Source organism: Lepisosteus platostomus, chromosome 3 (assembly GCF_059453375.1).
Source record: "Lepisosteus platostomus isolate fLepPlt1 chromosome 3, fLepPlt1.hap1, whole genome shotgun sequence".
Lineage (NCBI taxonomy): Eukaryota > Metazoa > Chordata > Actinopteri > Semionotiformes > Lepisosteidae > Lepisosteus > Lepisosteus platostomus.
In genome coordinates this window covers 3,781,464-3,798,328 of record NC_142613.1, presented here as the reverse complement: position 1 = coordinate 3,798,328, position 16,865 = coordinate 3,781,464, and the positions used below count along the sequence as shown (strand labels likewise).

The window sequence follows — 16,865 nt, the reverse complement described above, 5'->3', positions numbered from 1 at the left end:
ACTGGGACTGTAGCTCCTATTGTAACAGGACTGTTCTACTGTACTGGGACTGTAGCTCCTATTGTAACAGGACTGTTCTACTGTACTGGGACTGTAGCCCCTATTGTAACAGGACTGTTCTACTGCACTGGGACTGTAGCTCCTATTGTAACAGGACTGTTCTACTGTACTGGGACTGTAGCTCCTATTGTAACAGGACTGTTCTACTGTACTGGGACTGTAGCTCCTACTGTAACAGGACTGTTCTACTGTACTGGGACTGTAGCTCCTACTGTAACAGGACTGTTCTACTGTACTGGGACTGTAGCCCCTATTGTAACAGGACTGTTCTATAGCCTGTTGGAAAATGACTCTTGGGGAGCTGCTTTAATATGAGTGCTCCTCCAGGAAAACGTGTTTCCATGAAATATAATCAGAATCCCTGAGAGAGTGATTGATTGATAGATTGATAGATCTGGGCAGACAGGGAGCGTGTGCATTACAATATGGTAATTGCCAGTGTCAAAACACACAACACAAACAGCAAGGGATGTGGGTGAGAGACAGGGAGGCTCACTGTCACGGGGCTGCTAACTGCTGGCTGGGGCTGTCTGAGGGGGATGCCTGCAGGGTAAGAGAGCTGAGACACACACTCGGGGGTAATGATGTGTGTCTGTGTGTGTGCCGCGCGTCTGTGTGTATATTTGTATGTGTGAGTGTGTCTCCCCACTAAGCTATGCTGTCAATGTCAGTTTACGGCATTAATTAACATAATCAGACAATTTCCCTATAAATTAGATTTAATTAACATTAATAACTCTCTAATTCTTTGCGGATGCCTCTTCACCTCCAAAACACTTGGGAGCACACTTGGGAGAATTTTTTAAAGGCAAGAACTCAGGGCTGCGCACTGCAGGGGGCTCCTCAGCCATTCAGAAAGAAACACAGACACACAGGCGAGGTCAGGTGAGAACAGGTGAGGTCAGGTGAGGTCAGATGAGGTCAGGCGAGGTCAGGTGAGAACAGGCAAGGTCAGGTGAGGTCAGATGAGGTCAGGCGAGGACAGGTGAGGTCTGGTGAGGCCAGGTGAGGTCAGGTGAGGTCAGGAGAGGTCGAGTGAGGCCAGGTGAGGTCACTTGTGTCTCCCAGGTGGGGCTGCTGGTGCAGAATGAACACTGTGTGTCTCCCAGGTGGGGCTGGTAGTGGAGTATGGCTGCTAGATGTCAAACCAGGTGGGGGCAATAATTTAGGACTGGGGTGAAGTGGGTCCCCTCTTACATGGGACGTACTTTGGAATCCTGTAGAATTAACCATCTACTGCCATTCCTCCAGTGCTGTATGGAACTCTTGCCCTGCAGTGCAACATATTGTATGAATTTGTGAATGTTTTTGTGTTATTTAACTTTTTGCCCTTGTGAGTACAGCAGTCCTGAACTAATTAATTAAAATAAGAATGTTGTAATGTATTTTAATAAGAATGTGAATGAGAATGAATAAAATAAGAATGCTGTAATGTATCTAAGCCACAGAGAATCAGAGACGCGAACAGACAGAGACACACTACGTGTGCAGAGGGCTGACCTCGATGTCCGGCCGGGCCAGCAGGAGGGAGATGTTCGTGCTGTCTTCTCTGGTCAGGATGGCCACAGCCTCCTCCCGATTCTGGACATCCATGCCATTGATCTGAGAGAGAGGACAGTGCTGAATATTTCCACGGCGTGAGCAGGCCCGATAGCACAGCTCTGTCACCCTGCGGCTCCCAGCTGGCAGCCCACTGAAACTCAGCAGGAGTGAGCCTGGCCAGTACCTGGATGGGAGACCTCCTGGGAGAAACTAAGACTGATGCTGGAACCAGTAGGGGGTGCTCACCTTCTTTGGGTAGATCTTGATGCCACAGTACAGGGATGGGGCTTTTTTTTTACTGGAAAAAAAGACACTGTCCTTTGGATGAGACGGAAAACAGAAGTCCCAACTCTCCTTTGTCATTAATAATCAAGGGCCGTTTCTCAGAAAGAGCATGGGCAATAATGAAGGCCAGGGGGAAATCTGGCCACAGTCGATCAAGCGGTACCTGCAGTATCCTGTCACCCTCTCGGATTCGCCCGTCTTTGGCCGCGATGCTGTTGGGGTTCACCTGGGGAGAGGCGCAGGAGAGAGTGTCAGGCCACCGAGCACACTGCCGCGGCCGTCTCTCCTCCACTAGGGGGCGCTCCTACCTTTTTCGCTGTGTCCCTGCCATTATTAGTTTCACCTGAATCGTATTCCCTTTTAACTATTTAAGCCCGGTGCCTCCGCAGCTCAGGGCTCAGCACTGGGAGCAGCAGGAGTGGCCCGAGGGCACAGGCTTCGTCACGGCGTCCTGACCCCTGTGCCCGGGGCTCGGAGCGCCTGGCTCCGTGATGGTTTTAACCCTCTACGTTTCTGGATTCCTGTTCCCTGTGTTCGCCTGGATGGATCTCCCGGTACCGGGACCCCGGGCTGCGCCTGATCTCCCCCCTTTCGGACTTCCCCTTCTGGACTAGTTCGCTCTCGTTTCCCCCCGCGCACCGGATCACTGTCTATAACCGTCCCCTGTCCGTGTCTCCCCCATGGTCCTTCTCCAGTCCCTTCCGGATCATACCGCCACGCACGGGGTCTTTGCTACGCACTACCTGGGGGTCAGGAGCGGTTCCCGTGACAACGCTGGACATGCGAGAGGAAAACAGAGGGAAGATTTGAAGTGGGGATCAGCCCATCTGGCCCGTTTGGTAGCCGGTGGTGTAGCTCGTTCCACACCCCCACAGCCTGTCACGATTGTCATCCCTCCTCCAGAGGGCGCTCCGACCCTTTTGTGTTTGAGTTTCAGCATCACGTTCACCTGTCCCCCTGTCCCGTCTATTATTTAAACCTCTTGCCTCTGAAGCTCGGGGCTCTGCACTGGAAGACGGACGCCCGAAGGCCCGCCCAGCATCAAGTCGCCCTACGTCCGCGGATTGAAGGCATAGGCCTCCGATCGGCGTCCTGACCCAGCTGAGTCCGGGGCCCGGAGCGCCTGGCCTCGTCACTCCATTTTTAGTTTCCTAGTTCCATGTCCCCATTCCTGTTTTTAATCTTCTTGTCTTGCTTGAATCCCCTGGTTCTGGATTTTGGACTGCGCCCGGATTTCCTGCTTGGACTGTTTTGGACTTGTTTGCCTGCGCTCCCCATCGCTCATGGATCACTGTCGGCGCCGCCCCCCGGTTCGCCATCCCTTCCATTCCTCACCGCGTTTTCCCTGGAGCCCTTCTCCAGTCTCTTCCGGATTATACCGTCTGCACAGGGTCCTAAACTACGCACTTCACGGGAGTCGGGACCGGCTCCCGTTACACAACCCTTTGTGTAACGAAGTGTTTCCTGGTCTCGGTCTTAGATGCACTTCCACACACTCTTTCCACCTGTGCTGTCTGGTTGGCGTTTCACCGTTGGATCTGAAGAAATCCACTGGGTTGGTTCCGTTGATGCCTTTCAGGATCCCTTCATGGTTTTCTCCCCCAATGAGACCTTGTTGGTGTGTTGTTGATACCCTAACATTTTGTTTGCCTTCATTGTCTAGAAGTTGTAAATGATGGGTCAAGATAAACATGAGTCTTAAGTGTACACTTTAGTTACTGTTTTGTAATGTGCATTGCGTGTAAATGTTGTTTATTGTACACGTCCAGAGATAACAGCACGAATATGAATCCCAACGTACATGTACATATGCCAAAATAGACTCCTCTCTCTTCGCACACACAGTGTAGACGCACTCTTACAAATATACATTCAGAAAGAGAGACTGACCTCCCCCACGTAGATTCCCAGGTCCTCCTCGTCATCCGTGCGGTAACACACGGTCAGCCCCAGCTTGTCCTGCTGGCTCGATTTGTACAGCTCCACCTCCTGGAAGGAGGACCACATTACAGCAAGAGCGTGAGGGCGAGGAGTGAGTGTGAGGGAGCGCGGCAGAGAGGCGAGATGGCGAAGGTCGCGCGCGGGGGGGAGAGAGATGGATAGGGAGGGAGGGAGGGAGAGAGAAAAAGAGACCGCCCCCCGCCCCTGACCTCATACTCCAGCTCGTCCTGCCTGTCCACTTCGTGGTGGGAGCTGTCCAGGTAGTCGTTGGGGTCGTAATACTCGTGCTCTAAGGCGGGCCTGTGGGCAGACACACAGACAGGGCTCAGGCGCGGGGGTACCCGGGCCCGCCCCGACACACCACAGACAGAACGGCGCACGGGGACTCACAGCTCGGACAGCACGTAGGGCTCCAGCAGGGGTGGCAGAGGTGGGGAGGGAGGCTGCAGCTTGCCCAGGGCCAGGATGTGCTGAAAGCTGATGTCAGTCTGGGTGCCATTGTCCACAAAGTCCAGGGCTGGAGCGGGACCCCCTTGACCCCCTGTGCCCCCCGCGGGCCCCCCCTTCACCCGCGGGCTCTTCCTCAGGACCTGGATGACCAGGGGGTCCCGGGACGCTCGCAGTGCCTCCAGAGTCTGCTCCTGGGACAGGCGCGACAGCTCCTTCCCATTCACCTGGGGCAGGGGGAGAAGGAGCCATTAACGCACGCTGCCTGAGGTCGGAGGGAGCAGAGGGGTTAAAGCACACGGCGGCATAAAAGCATAAAGTGATCACATGTACTGTAGAAAAGGAAAGGCGTAACTACTGGACAGTCCAGTGAGCATATCTCCCGAGTGCTGGGGACACCCTGACTCTGTGCGATGCTCCCCTTCAGCAGACTGACAATCTGCCAACCTGAGTGAAGACTGAGTTTTCTTCGACACAAAGAAACAGAGAGGGACTAGTACACGCGTAGTGCCCCCACAGTGCACATCTGCAGCACTGAACACCAGAGTGCCAGGTTTTAATGGCCCTCTGTTCTGGCTGTGATTGGCAGAGTAAGCCCTGGCTGATTGTTAACCTAAGGCGGTTTAGTGTCCTATTCAGACAAAGACCTGTAAATGGAGCCCATGTCCTTGTTAACAGGTCCCACTCTCAAAATCCTCTGCACCACGGTCTGGCACAGGGGGGGCATGTGAATTCGGGAAGAGCCGAGGGCTATCTGCAAATGGCCACTGGCGCCAGCTACAGTCTAGCATCTGTGGACTGGTGTGTGCTGCACCAACAAAAGAATTAGTGCAGGTGAAGAAGATTATTTAAATGAATCCTGTTAGGAATGTTTGTGTCCTCCCACTGTGCGCTCGCTGCCTAGTCTATCGGGACGCTATACCCGCTCGCTGTCCCACAGAGCACATCAAGGGCTTTGAGCTCTGTGGCTCCTGTCGTTTAACCTGGCCTCGGCTAATCCCGTTCATTCCATCAGAGCGGCTTTCTCTTTGTTCCAGGCCCTGTCGCTCCAATTATCACTGCCTGCCTGCCAGGAGGAAGAGCAGGAAAGGGGGGATTATAATTAGGGATTAGCGAGCATTAATCTCCCAGCTCAATCAGATTACACTGACAGGGGGCTCATGTTGGTTCACACACTCTCAAACTCTCACACACACTCTCATACTCACTCACTGTCAGTGTCTCACACACACTCATACTCTCACACACACACTCATACTCACACACACACTCTCATACTCACACACACTGTCAGACCCACACACACTGTCAGACCCACACACAGTCTCTGACACACACACACTCAGACTCACAAACACACTCTCTGACACACACACAATGTCATTCTCACACACACTATCAGACTCTCACACACTCTCAGACTTGCACACACACTCATATGGCACACACAGTCTCAGACACACACACACTCTCAGACTCACACACACACTCATACTCTCACACACACACTCATACTCACACACACTCTCAGTCTCTCACACACTCATACTCACACACACTCTCAGACTCTCACACACTCTCAGACTCTCACACACACTCATACTCTCACACACACACTCTCAGACTCACACACACTCTCAGACTTGCACACACTCTCAGATGGCACACATAGTCTCAGACACACACACACTCTCAGACTCACACACACACTCATACTCTCACACTCTCTCACACACTCATACTCTCATACTCACACACACTCTCAGACTCACACACACAGTGACAAGGTCCTGCTGCAGCCTGTTAAATGTGCAGTTAATAGGTGTCGCTTGTAAATTAAATTTGTCGATGATGTCTCTTCTTATTTCATTGAACACTCAACCTAGCAACTAGCTAAGATGCTGCAGTGACCTGTGTTCTGACAGGGCATTCCTCTCACAAGCCGAGGTGACTAAAGGAATACAAATACCTCCCATCCTACCCCACTCCCTGCCCTTTTTAACACGGTTTAACTGTCTCAGATATAACGTGAGGAGAAAGCTGTTGACAGGAGAGGTTTTCTCCTTAGCTCCAGTCTGCTCGGCACCTGTCAGCTGTAGAGAAGGACCAGGACCAGGAATTCTGCACTTCTCCTGGGCTGGGACATCCTGGTTGGGCAGTGTGGGTGTGGTGCAAGAGTCCGAACAGAGCCTCTCCTGGGCCTGACGGATCCGTGACAGTCCACCGACACCAGTGCTCAAGTGTGAACAGGTACAGATCCAACAGGGCACGTGCATGATGGGCACACGGGCACATGGACGATGACCACACTGGGCACATGCATGATGGCCACACTGAGCACTGGGCACGTACATGAGGGGCACACTGGGCACATGGACGATGACCACACTGGGCACATACATAAGGGGCACACGGACGATGACCACACTGGGCACATAATGAGGGGCACACTGGGCACTGGGCACATACATGATGAACTGTGCCATGTTGGCACTCAGCAAAGAGACTCAGCTATGAGGACACACTGCCAGATTCCTTCAGGACACTCCTCCTGGAGCCAGAGGAACTGGTTGGGACAACGAGCGTGTTGAAAGCGAAGGAAAATTCAGGGGACGTCTCCCTGACATGAAGATGGTGCTTTTGGAGTGTCGCTTGCGGTTTTAAATGACATCTGACATGTTAAAACACATAAGAGAGAGCCGCCCACGCCATTCACACAGGGGTCTGTCTCTGGAACGCTGCACTATCACCCCGCTTGGCTGTGACACCTGCCTGTCTGTCCCTCAGCTCCGACAGAGCAGAGGTTTTTTCTAAGTACATTAATTAAATCTGCAAGCTATCCCCAGGAGGACACCTGGGCCAGAGAGCCCTCCTCTCCTCCCTGTAAGACAATCGCTCACTCCGACACTGCAATTCATTACACGGGCTGATGGCATTTTAATAGAGAGCCGGACAGAGAGAGCAAACACAGGGAGGGGGAGGGAGGGGGAGAGACGCAGAGAGCAGGGGAGGAGGAGAGAGAGGTGGACGTAGCATGGAATAGGCCCATCTCAGGCTGTCTATCCCAAAGCCTCTTCCCATATCTCTCTGCCTCTCTTTCTCTTTCTCAGTCCCTCCCACACGCCCTCTTTCAACATCTTACTCGCCTTGCTAGTCTCAGTGTATCTAACAGTGTTTCTGACCCTGTCTCTCTATACTGACCCCCTCTCTCTGTACTGACCCCCTGTCTCTCTGTACTGACCCCCTCTGTCTGTACTGACCCCTTCTGTCTGTACTGACCCCCTCTCTCTGTACTGACCCCCTCTGTCTGTACTGACCCCCTCTCTCTGTACTGACCCCCTGTCAGATAAGCTGCAGTGCCCAGGTGTGACAGTACTGCTCCAGCAGTGCCAGGCTCTGCTGCAGCCCCTGTTCTGGGTCAAGACGAGCTGTCAGTGCCCAGGTGTGACAGTACTGCTCCAGCAGTGCCAGGCTCTGCTGCAGCCCCTGTTCTGGGTCAAGACGAGCTGTCAGTGCCCAGGTGTGACAGTACTGCTCCAGCAGTGCCAGGCTCTGCTGCCGCCCCTGTTCTGGGTCAAGACGAGCTGTCAGTGCCCAGGTGTGACAGTACTGCTCCAGCAGTGCCAGGCTCTGCTGCAGCCCCTGTTCTGGGTCAAGACGAGCTGTCAGTGCCCAGGTGTGACAGTACTGCTCCAGCAGTGCCGGGCTCTGTTCTGTGGGCAACAGCAGGACCAGGTCATCCAAACAGAGCAGGAACTGGATCTCTGTGTCATGTAGTGTAAGACCAGGAGCTGCAGACTGTTCCAACACCTCTGTCTGCTCATTGATATAGATATTGATATTGGGCTCAGGCACCCCTGTCTCACTCCACAGCCGCAAGAAAAGAGCTCTCTTCTTTTGCCTCTAATTAACTATGCGCCTGTTCTCTGAGTATATTGATTCAATTACATTAAATGACTTCACCTTATGCATCACTTTGAAGACGTTTATAAAACAGTCCTTCCTGCCAAATTAAATCAAACGCTTTGTTGAAATCAATAAAGCAGACACTTTTTTTGCCTGTCATGTTTGTTTATAAGTGTGTGTAGGGTGTAAATGTGATTGGATGTGTGGCAGTTTGGTAGGAAGCCGATCTGACTTTGACTCAGGACGTTGTGCTCTGTAAGGAAGGTCAGTACAGGTACACTGCAGGTGACGTGCTCACACAGGTGCCCCGGTAGTTACTGGGGATGAGTGTTTGCACTTTGAAAAATGGCACAAATTAATCCTTGATTCCAAAACTCAGTCTCAGTTCTTCTGTCTGTCTGAGTCCCTCTGCCTCTCTCAGTCTGCCACTGTCTCATGTTCTTCTGTCTGTCTGAGTCCCTCTGCCTCCCTCAGTCTGTCACTGTCTCATGTTCTTCTGTCTGTCTGAGTCCCTCTGCCTCCCTCAGTCTGTCACTGTCTCATGTTCTTCTGCCACAGTGGCCTCAGTGTTGTCTACAGCAGTGTCCACAGTGTTGTCTACAGCAGTGCCACAGTGGCCTCAGTGTTGTCTACAGCAGTGCCACAGTGCTCTCAGTGTTGTCTACAGCAGTGCCACAGTGCTCTCAGTGTTGTCTACAGCAGTGCCACAGTGTCCTCAGTGTTGTCTACAGCAGTGCCACAGTGTCCTCAGTGTTGTCTACAGCAGTGCCACAGTGTCCTCAGTGTTGTCTACAGCAGTGCCCTCAGTGTCCTCAGTGTTGTCTACAGCAGTGCCACAGTGCTCTCAGTGTTGTCTACAGCAGTGCCACAGTGCCACAGTGTTGTCTACAGCAGTGCCACAGTGTCCTCAGTGTTGTCTACAGCAGTGCCACAGTGTCCTCAGTGTTGTCTACAGCAGTGCCACAGTGTCCTCAGTGTTGTCTACAGCAGTGCCACAGTGCCCTCAGTGTTGTCTACAGCAGTGCCCTCAGTGTTGTCTACAGCAGTGCCACAGTGTCCTCAGTGTTGTCTACAGCAGTGCCACAGTGTCCTCAGTGTTGTCTACAGCAGTGCCACAGTGCTCTCAGTGTTGTCTACAGCAGTGCCACAGTGCCCTCAGTGTTGTCTACAGCAGTGCCACAGTGTCCTCAGTGTTGTCTACAGCAGTGCCACAGTGTCCTCAGTGTTGTCTACAGCAGTGCCACAGTGTCCTCAGTGTTGTCTATAGCAGTGTCCTCAGTGTTGTCTACAGCAGTGCCACAGTGTCCTCAGTGTTGTCTACAGCAGTGCCACAGTGTCCTCAGTGTTGTCTATAGCAGTGCCACAGTGTCCTCAGTGTTGTCTACAGCAGTGCCACAGTGTCCTCAGTGTTGTCTACAGCAGTGTCCTCAGTGTTGTCTACAGCAGTGCCACAGTGTCCTCAGTGTTGTCTACAGCAGTGCCACAGTGTCCTCAGTGTTGTCTACAGCAGTGCCACAGTGCTCTCAGTGTTGTCTACAGCAGTGCCACAGTGCTCTCAGTGTTGTCTACAGCAGTGCCACAGTGGCCTCAGTGTTGTCTACAGCAGTGCCACAGTGCCCTCAGTGTTGTCTACAGCAGTGCCACAGTGGCCTCAGTGTTGTCTACAGCAGTGCCACAGTGCTCTCAGTGTTGTCTACAGCAGTGCCACAGTGCTCTCAGTGTTGTCTACAGCAGTGCCACAGTGTCCTCAGTGTTGTCTACAGCAGTGCCACAGTGTCCTCAGTGTTGTCTACAGCAGTGTCCTCAGTGTTGTCTACAGCAGTGCCACAGTGTCCTCAGTGTTGTCTACAGCAGTGCCACAGTGCTCTCAGTGTTGTCAATAGCAGTGCCACAGTGTCCTCAGTGTTGTCTACAGCAGTGCCACAGTGTCCTCAGTGTTGTCTACAGCAGTGTCCTCAGTGTTGTCTACAGCAGTGCCACAGTGTCCTCAGTGTTGTCTACAGCAGTGCCACAGTGTCCTCAGTGTTGTCTACAGCAGTGCCACAGTGCCCTCAGTGTTGTCTACAGCAGTGCCTCAGTGTTGTCTACAGCAGTGCCACAGTGTCCTCAGTGTTGTCTACAGCAGTGCCACAGTGCTCTCAGTGTTGTCTACAGCAGTGCCACAGTGTCCTCAGTGTTGTCTATAGCAGTGCCACAGTGCCCTCAGTGTTGTCTACAGCAGTGCCACAGTGCTCTCAGTGTTGTCTACAGCAGTGCCACAGTGTCCTCAGTGTTGTCTACAGCAGTGCCACAGTGTTGTCTACAGCAGTGCCACAGTGCCCTCAGTGTTGTCTACAGCAGTGCCACAGTGCTCTCAGTGTTGTCTACAGCAGTGCCACAGTGTCCTCAGTGTTGTCTACAGCAGTGCCACAGTGCTCTCAGTGTTGTCTACAGCAGTGCCACAGTGTCCTCAGTGTTGTCTACAGCAGTGCCACAGTGTCCTCAGTGTTGTCTACAGCAGTGCCCTCAGTGTCCTCAGTGTTGTCTACAGCAGTGCCACAGTGCTCTCAGTGTTGTCTACAGCAGTGCCACAGTGTCCTCAGTGTTGTCTACAGCAGTGCCACAGTGTCCTCAGTGTTGTCTACAGCAGTGCCACAGTGTCCTCAGTGTTGTCTACAGCAGTGCCACAGTGTCCTCAGTGTTGTCTACAGCAGTGCCTCAGTGTCCTCAGTGTTGTCTACAGCAGTGCCACAGTGCCACAGTGTTGTCTACAGCAGTGCCACAGTGTCCTCAGTGTTGTCTACAGCAGTGCCACAGTGTCCTCAGTGTTGTCTACAGCAGTGCCACAGTGTCCTCAGTGTTGTCTACAGCAGTGCCCTCAGTGTTGTCTACAGCAGTGCCACAGTGTCCTCAGTGTTGTCTACAGCAGTGCCACAGTGTTGTCTACAGCAGTGCCACAGTGCCCTCAGTGTTGTCTACAGCAGTGCCCTCAGTGTTGTCTACAGCAGTGCCACAGTGTCCTCAGTGTTGTCTACAGCAGTGCCACAGTGTCCTCAGTGTTGTCTACAGCAGTGCCACAGTGTCCTCAGTGTTGTCTATAGCAGTGCCACAGTGCTCTCAGTGTTGTCTACAGCAGTGCCACAGTGCTCTCAGTGTTGTCTACAGCAGTGCCCTCAGTGTTGTCTACAGCAGTGCCACAGTGTCCTCAGTGTTGTCTACAGCAGTGTCCTCAGTGTTGTCTACAGCAGTGCCACAGTGTCCTCAGTGTTGTCTACAGCAGTGCCACAGTGTCCTCAGTGTTGTCTACAGCAGTGCCTCAGTGTTGTCTACAGCAGTGCCACAGTGTCCTCAGTGTTGTCTACAGCAGTGCCACAGTGTCCTCAGTGTTGTCTACAGCAGTGCCACAGTGTCCTCAGTGTTGTCTACAGCAGTGCCACAGTGCCCTCAGTGTTGTCTACAGCAGTGCCACAGTGTCCTCAGTGTTGTCTACAGCAGTGCCACAGTGTCCTCAGTGTTGTCTACAGCAGTGCCACAGTGTCCTCAGTGTTGTCTATAGCAGTGCCACAGTGTCCTCAGTGTTGTCTACAGCAGTGCCACAGTGTCCTCAGTGTTGTCTACAGCAGTGTCCTCAGTGTTGTCTACAGCAGTGCCACAGTGTCCTCAGTGTTGTCTACAGCAGTGCCACAGTGTCCTCAGTGTTGTCTACAGCAGTGCCACAGTGCCCTCAGTGTTGTCTACAGCAGTGCCTCAGTGTTGTCTACAGCAGTGCCACAGTGTCCTCAGTGTTGTCTACAGCAGTGCCACAGTGTCCTCAGTGTTGTCTACAGCAGTGCCACAGTGCCCTCAGTGTTGTCTACAGCAGTGCCCTCAGTGTTGTCTACAGCAGTGCCACAGTGTCCTCAGTGTTGTCTACAGCAGTGCCACAGTGTCCTCAGTGTTGTCTACAGCAGTGCCACAGTGTCCTCAGTGTTGTCTATAGCAGTGCCACAGTGTCCTCAGTGTTGTCTATAGCAGTGCCACAGTGCTCTCAGTGTTGTCTACAGCAGTGCCACAGTGTCCTCAGTGTTGTCTACAGCAGTGCCACAGTGTCCTCAGTGTTGTCTACAGCAGTGCCACAGTGTCCCCAGTGTTGTCTACAGCAGTGCCACAGTGTCCTCAGTGTTGTCTACAGCAGTGCCACAGTGCTCTCAGTGTTGTCTACAGCAGTGCCACAGTGTCCTCAGTGTTGTCTACAGCAGTGCCCTCAGTGTTGTCTACAGCAGTGCCACAGTGCTCTCAGTGTTGTCTACAGCAGTGCCACAGTGCTCTCAGTGTTGTCTACAGCAGTGTCCTCAGTGTTGTCTACAGCAGTGCCTCAGTGTTGTCTACAGCAGTGCCACAGTGTCCTCAGTGTTGTCTACAGCAGTGTCCTCAGTGTTGTCTACAGCAGTGCCACAGTGTCCTCAGTGTTGTCTACAGCAGTGCCACAGTGTCCTCAGTGTTGTCTACAGCAGTGCCACAGTGCCCTCAGTGTTGTCTACAGCAGTGCCACAGTGCCCTCAGTGTTGTCTACAGCAGTGCCACAGTGTCCTCAGTGTTGTCTACAGCAGTGCCACAGTGTCCTCAGTGTTGTCTACAGCAGTGCCACAGTGCCCTCAGTGTTGTCTACAGCAGTGCCTCAGTGGCCTCAGTGTTGTCTACAGCAGTGCCACAGTGTCCTCAGTGTTGTCTACAGCAGTGCCCTCAGTGTTGTCTACAGCAGTGCCACAGTGGCCTCAGTGTTGTCTACAGCAGTGCCACAGTGTCCTCAGTGTTGTCTACAGCAGTGCCACAGTGCCCTCAGTGTTGTCTACAGCAGTGCCACAGTGGCCTCAGTGTTGTCTACAGCAGTGCCACAGTGTCCTCAGTGTTGTCTACAGCAGTGCCACAGTGTCCTCAGTGTTGTCTACAGCAGTGTCCTCAGTGTTGTCTACAGCAGTGCCACAGTGTCCTCAGTGTTGTCTACAGCAGTGCCACAGTGTCCTCAGTGTTGTCTACAGCAGTGCCACAGTGTCCTCAGTGTTGTCTACAGCAGTGCCACAGTGCCCTCAGTGTTGTCTACAGCAGTGCCACAGTGCTCTCAGTGTTGTCTACAGCAGTGCCACAGTGCCCTCAGTGTTGTCTACAGCAGTGTCCTCAGTGTTGTCTACAGCAGTGCCACAGTGGCCTCAGTGTTGTCTACAGCAGTGCCACAGTGTCCTCAGTGTTGTCTACAGCAGTGCCACAGTGTCCTCAGTGTTGTCTACAGCAGTGCCACAGTGCCCTCAGTGTTGTCTACAGCAGTGCCACAGTGCCCTCAGTGTTGTCTACAGCAGTGCCACAGTGCCCTCAGTGTTGTCTACAGCAGTGCCACAGTGGCCTCAGTGTTGTCTACAGCAGTGCCACAGTGTCCTCAGTGTTGTCTACAGCAGTGCCACAGTGTCCTCAGTGTTGTCTACAGCAGTGTCCTCAGTGTTGTCTACAGCAGTGCCACAGTGTCCTCAGTGTTGTCTACAGCAGTGCCACAGTGCTCTCAGTGTTGTCTACAGCAGTGCCACAGTGTCCTCAGTGTTGTCTACAGCAGTGCCACAGTGTCCTCAGTGTTGTCTACAGCAGTGCCACAGTGTCCTCAGTGTTGTCTACAGCAGTGCCACAGTGCCCTCAGTGTTGTCTACAGCAGTGCCACAGTGCTCTCAGTGTTGTCTACAGCAGTGCCACAGTGCTCTCAGTGTTGTCTACAGCAGTGCCACAGTGTCCTCAGTGTTGTCTACAGCAGTGCCACAGTGTCCTCAGTGTTGTCTACAGCAGTGCCACAGTGCCCTCAGTGTTGTCTACAGCAGTGCCACAGTGTCCTCAGTGTTGTCTACAGCAGTGCCACAGTGCTCTCAGTGTTGTCTACAGCAGTGCCACAGTGTCCTCAGTGTTGTCTACAGCAGTGCCACAGTGTCCTCAGTGTTGTCTACAGCAGTGCCACAGTGTCCTCAGTGTTGTCTACAGCAGTGCCACAGTGTTGTCTACAGCAGTGCCACAGTGTCCTCAGTGTTGTCTACAGCAGTGCCACAGTGTCCTCAGTGTTGTCAATAGCAGTGCCACAGTGCTCTCAGTGTTGTCTACAGCAGTGCCACAGTGTCCTCAGTGTTGTCTACAGCAGTGCCACAGTGTTGTCTACAGCAGTGCCACAGTGTCCTCAGTGTTGTCTACAGCAGTGCCACAGTGTCCTCAGTGTTGTCTACAGCAGTGCCACAGTGTCCTCAGTGTTGTCTACAGCAGTGCCACAGTGGCCTCAGTGTTGTCTACAGCAGTGCCCTCAGTGCTCTCAGTGTTGTCTACAGCAGTGCCACAGTGCTCTCAGTGTTGTCTACAGCAGTGCCACAGTGTCCTCAGTGTTGTCTACAGCAGTGCCACAGTGTCCTCAGTGTTGTCTACAGCAGTGCCACAGTGTCCTCAGTGTTGTCTACAGCAGTGCCACAGTGTCCACAGTGTTGTCTACAGCAGTGCCACAGTGCCCTCAGTATAGTCTGTTATATTTTCTATGCGGCTACAGTGCCCAGATGCCCCTCACAGCTGTGTGTTAAGCTGGTGACAGTGCAGGTGTCTGAGCGCCAGGCTGCTGCCGGGGCGGTGAGCAGTGTTGCTAACGTAGTTCTCGGTCTCAGACAGCCGGCAGAGAACACAGCGGTGTTTTAACGAGCTGCAAACAGACGACAGAGCAGTTTTATTCTTTTTCCCTCTGTCTCCCTTTCTACCTGCTCTCTCTGTATTCACAAGTCTCCTTCACAGCCCCCTCCCCCCTCCCCGACTTTCTCCCACGCGTCCTCCCGAGCAGACCGGCACCGCGACCCGCCACGCGCCCCCTCGCTCAATCACACATCTCACTGCCGTGCCCCGGCAGCAGACACGCCGCCACCCGCAGGCATGCTGGGGCAGCAGGGGTCAAGTGGAGCGTGACCAGCAGGGGAGATCACAATCTGAGGAGGAGAGGGGGAGAGGGGATTGTCACAGGCGGGGAGAGAGAGAGAGAGAGAGAGAGACGGGAGCTGGGATGGAGGGAGAGAGAGGGACGGAGGGTGGAAGAGAGCAGACTCTCCAGTCTCCCGAAGGGAAGCACTGGCATCATGTCCCACTGGCTGGCAGAGCGCTGGAATGTGCAGCACCGAGCACCACATGGAGCAGGCCCAGACACGGCAGAGTGTGGTATAACCTGCCCACGGCCGCCTGGACCCCACAGGTCCCGCAGATGGTCACGGAGAAGGGCGCTGAGGCACTGCACGGGGGTGTGGTTGCAGAAAGGGACAATTTGCCATGTTTTCCAGCGGCCATATCACCCTGCAGCTCCCAGCTGGCCGCCCACTGGAGCTTGCCCAGTACCTGGATGGGAGACCTCCTGGGAGAAACTAAGACTGCTGCTGGGAGAGGTGTTAGAGGGACCAGTAGGGGGCGCTCACCCTGCGGTGTGTGTGGGTCCTAATGCCCCAGTATAGTGATGGGGACACTGCACTATAAAATATAAAATAGCCATCCTTTGGACATTAAAAATCCCAGGGTGTTTCTCAAAAAGAGTAGGGGTGTTACCGGTGCACCTGGCTAAATTTCCCCCCTGGCCTTTACCAATCATGGCCTCCTAATACCCCCCCTCTCTGAACTGGCTTCATCACTCTGCTCTCCTCCCCACTCAGAGCTGGTGTGTGGGGAGAGGACTGGAGCATCATCCAGGTGGGGCTGCACACTGGTGGGGATGGAGGGGATCCCCATTTCCTGTAAAGCACTGTGAGTGGAGTGTCCAGAAAAGTGCTATATATGTGTAAGGAATGATCATTATTATTTATGGGACATTTTGCAGTGTTTTCTCCAGGTCTCCAGAACACTGGCAGGCCTAAAGAGTGAGCGAATGCTCTGTCCTTATGGTGTGTGTACGCGTGCACACAGGAGCAGAGCTGGGGGAGCCTGACAAATACGAGACCAATTGATTCGTAGCAGGTGCCTCTCCAGCAGGCTCACAACAAGAAGCGTGACCGAGGAGTGAAAAGAAAAGAGAAAGGAAGAAGGGAGGGATGATCACAGAAGGAGGAGGTCTAGGAGAGAAGGAGAAAAGGACATTAAGACAGAATAGGAGAAATGGGCTGTAAAGAGGTTTAGGGACGGTAATCACTAATTAGGAACATTTTTAAGGTGGTATTTTCAACAAATCGTACACGATGCATGCTCAGCACAGAATGGGAATGGAGAAAATCCCATTCCGGAGAGCAGGATTACAGGGAAGCGTGACAGAACAGCACAGGGCAGTCTGGGTGAAGAGACGGATTGATTCTGTTCCGCAGGTGCCGAGACGCACTCGAACATTCCCGAGAATATTCCTTTAATAATCAGAGCCGCGCGGCGGGGGGGGAGAGGGGGAGGCAGAGAGCGGGGAGCGAGAGAGGGGGGGAGGGGGGGATGAAAGCGATGAGGAAGGGGGTTCAAAGAAGAGGGGAGAGAGGAGGAGATGACAGAGGCAGAGTGAGGGGAGGTGGGCAGGAGGCGAGGGGGAGGGAGGAGAATGGGGGAGGTCGCACAGCGAAGGGAGGAGGGCGAGCAGACAGAGCAGGCGAGAGGGTTTGACTGGAGGGTCTGTTTGAAGTTGGGCAGTTTCTCGATAACGAGCGAGTTAGCTCCCTGCCAGCACCGCGGACACACTTCAAAGTTGGGGCGCCCAGAGACGGGCAGGGGTG

At 53.4% G+C, this 16,865-nt stretch overlaps 1 protein-coding gene across 3 annotated transcripts in view; it reads right to left on the bottom strand.

Annotated features, from left to right (window-relative positions):
- LOC148674130 (PDZ domain-containing protein 4-like) overlaps window positions 1-16,865 on the bottom strand; it is a 46,985-nt gene that overhangs the window by 10,746 nt on the left and 19,374 nt on the right. For all 3 annotated transcript variants that reach the window (XM_088623950.1, XM_088623952.1, XM_088623951.1), the window contains 5 exons: window positions 4,219-4,502; window positions 4,038-4,128; window positions 3,778-3,876; window positions 2,051-2,113; window positions 1,561-1,662 (listed from right to left, as the gene is read on the bottom strand). In XM_088623950.1, the coding sequence (XP_088480076.1) occupies window positions 1,561-1,662; window positions 2,051-2,113; window positions 3,778-3,876; window positions 4,038-4,128; window positions 4,219-4,502 (639 nt within the window). The remainder of the gene's footprint in view (window positions 1-1,560; window positions 1,663-2,050; window positions 2,114-3,777; window positions 3,877-4,037; window positions 4,129-4,218; window positions 4,503-16,865) is intronic.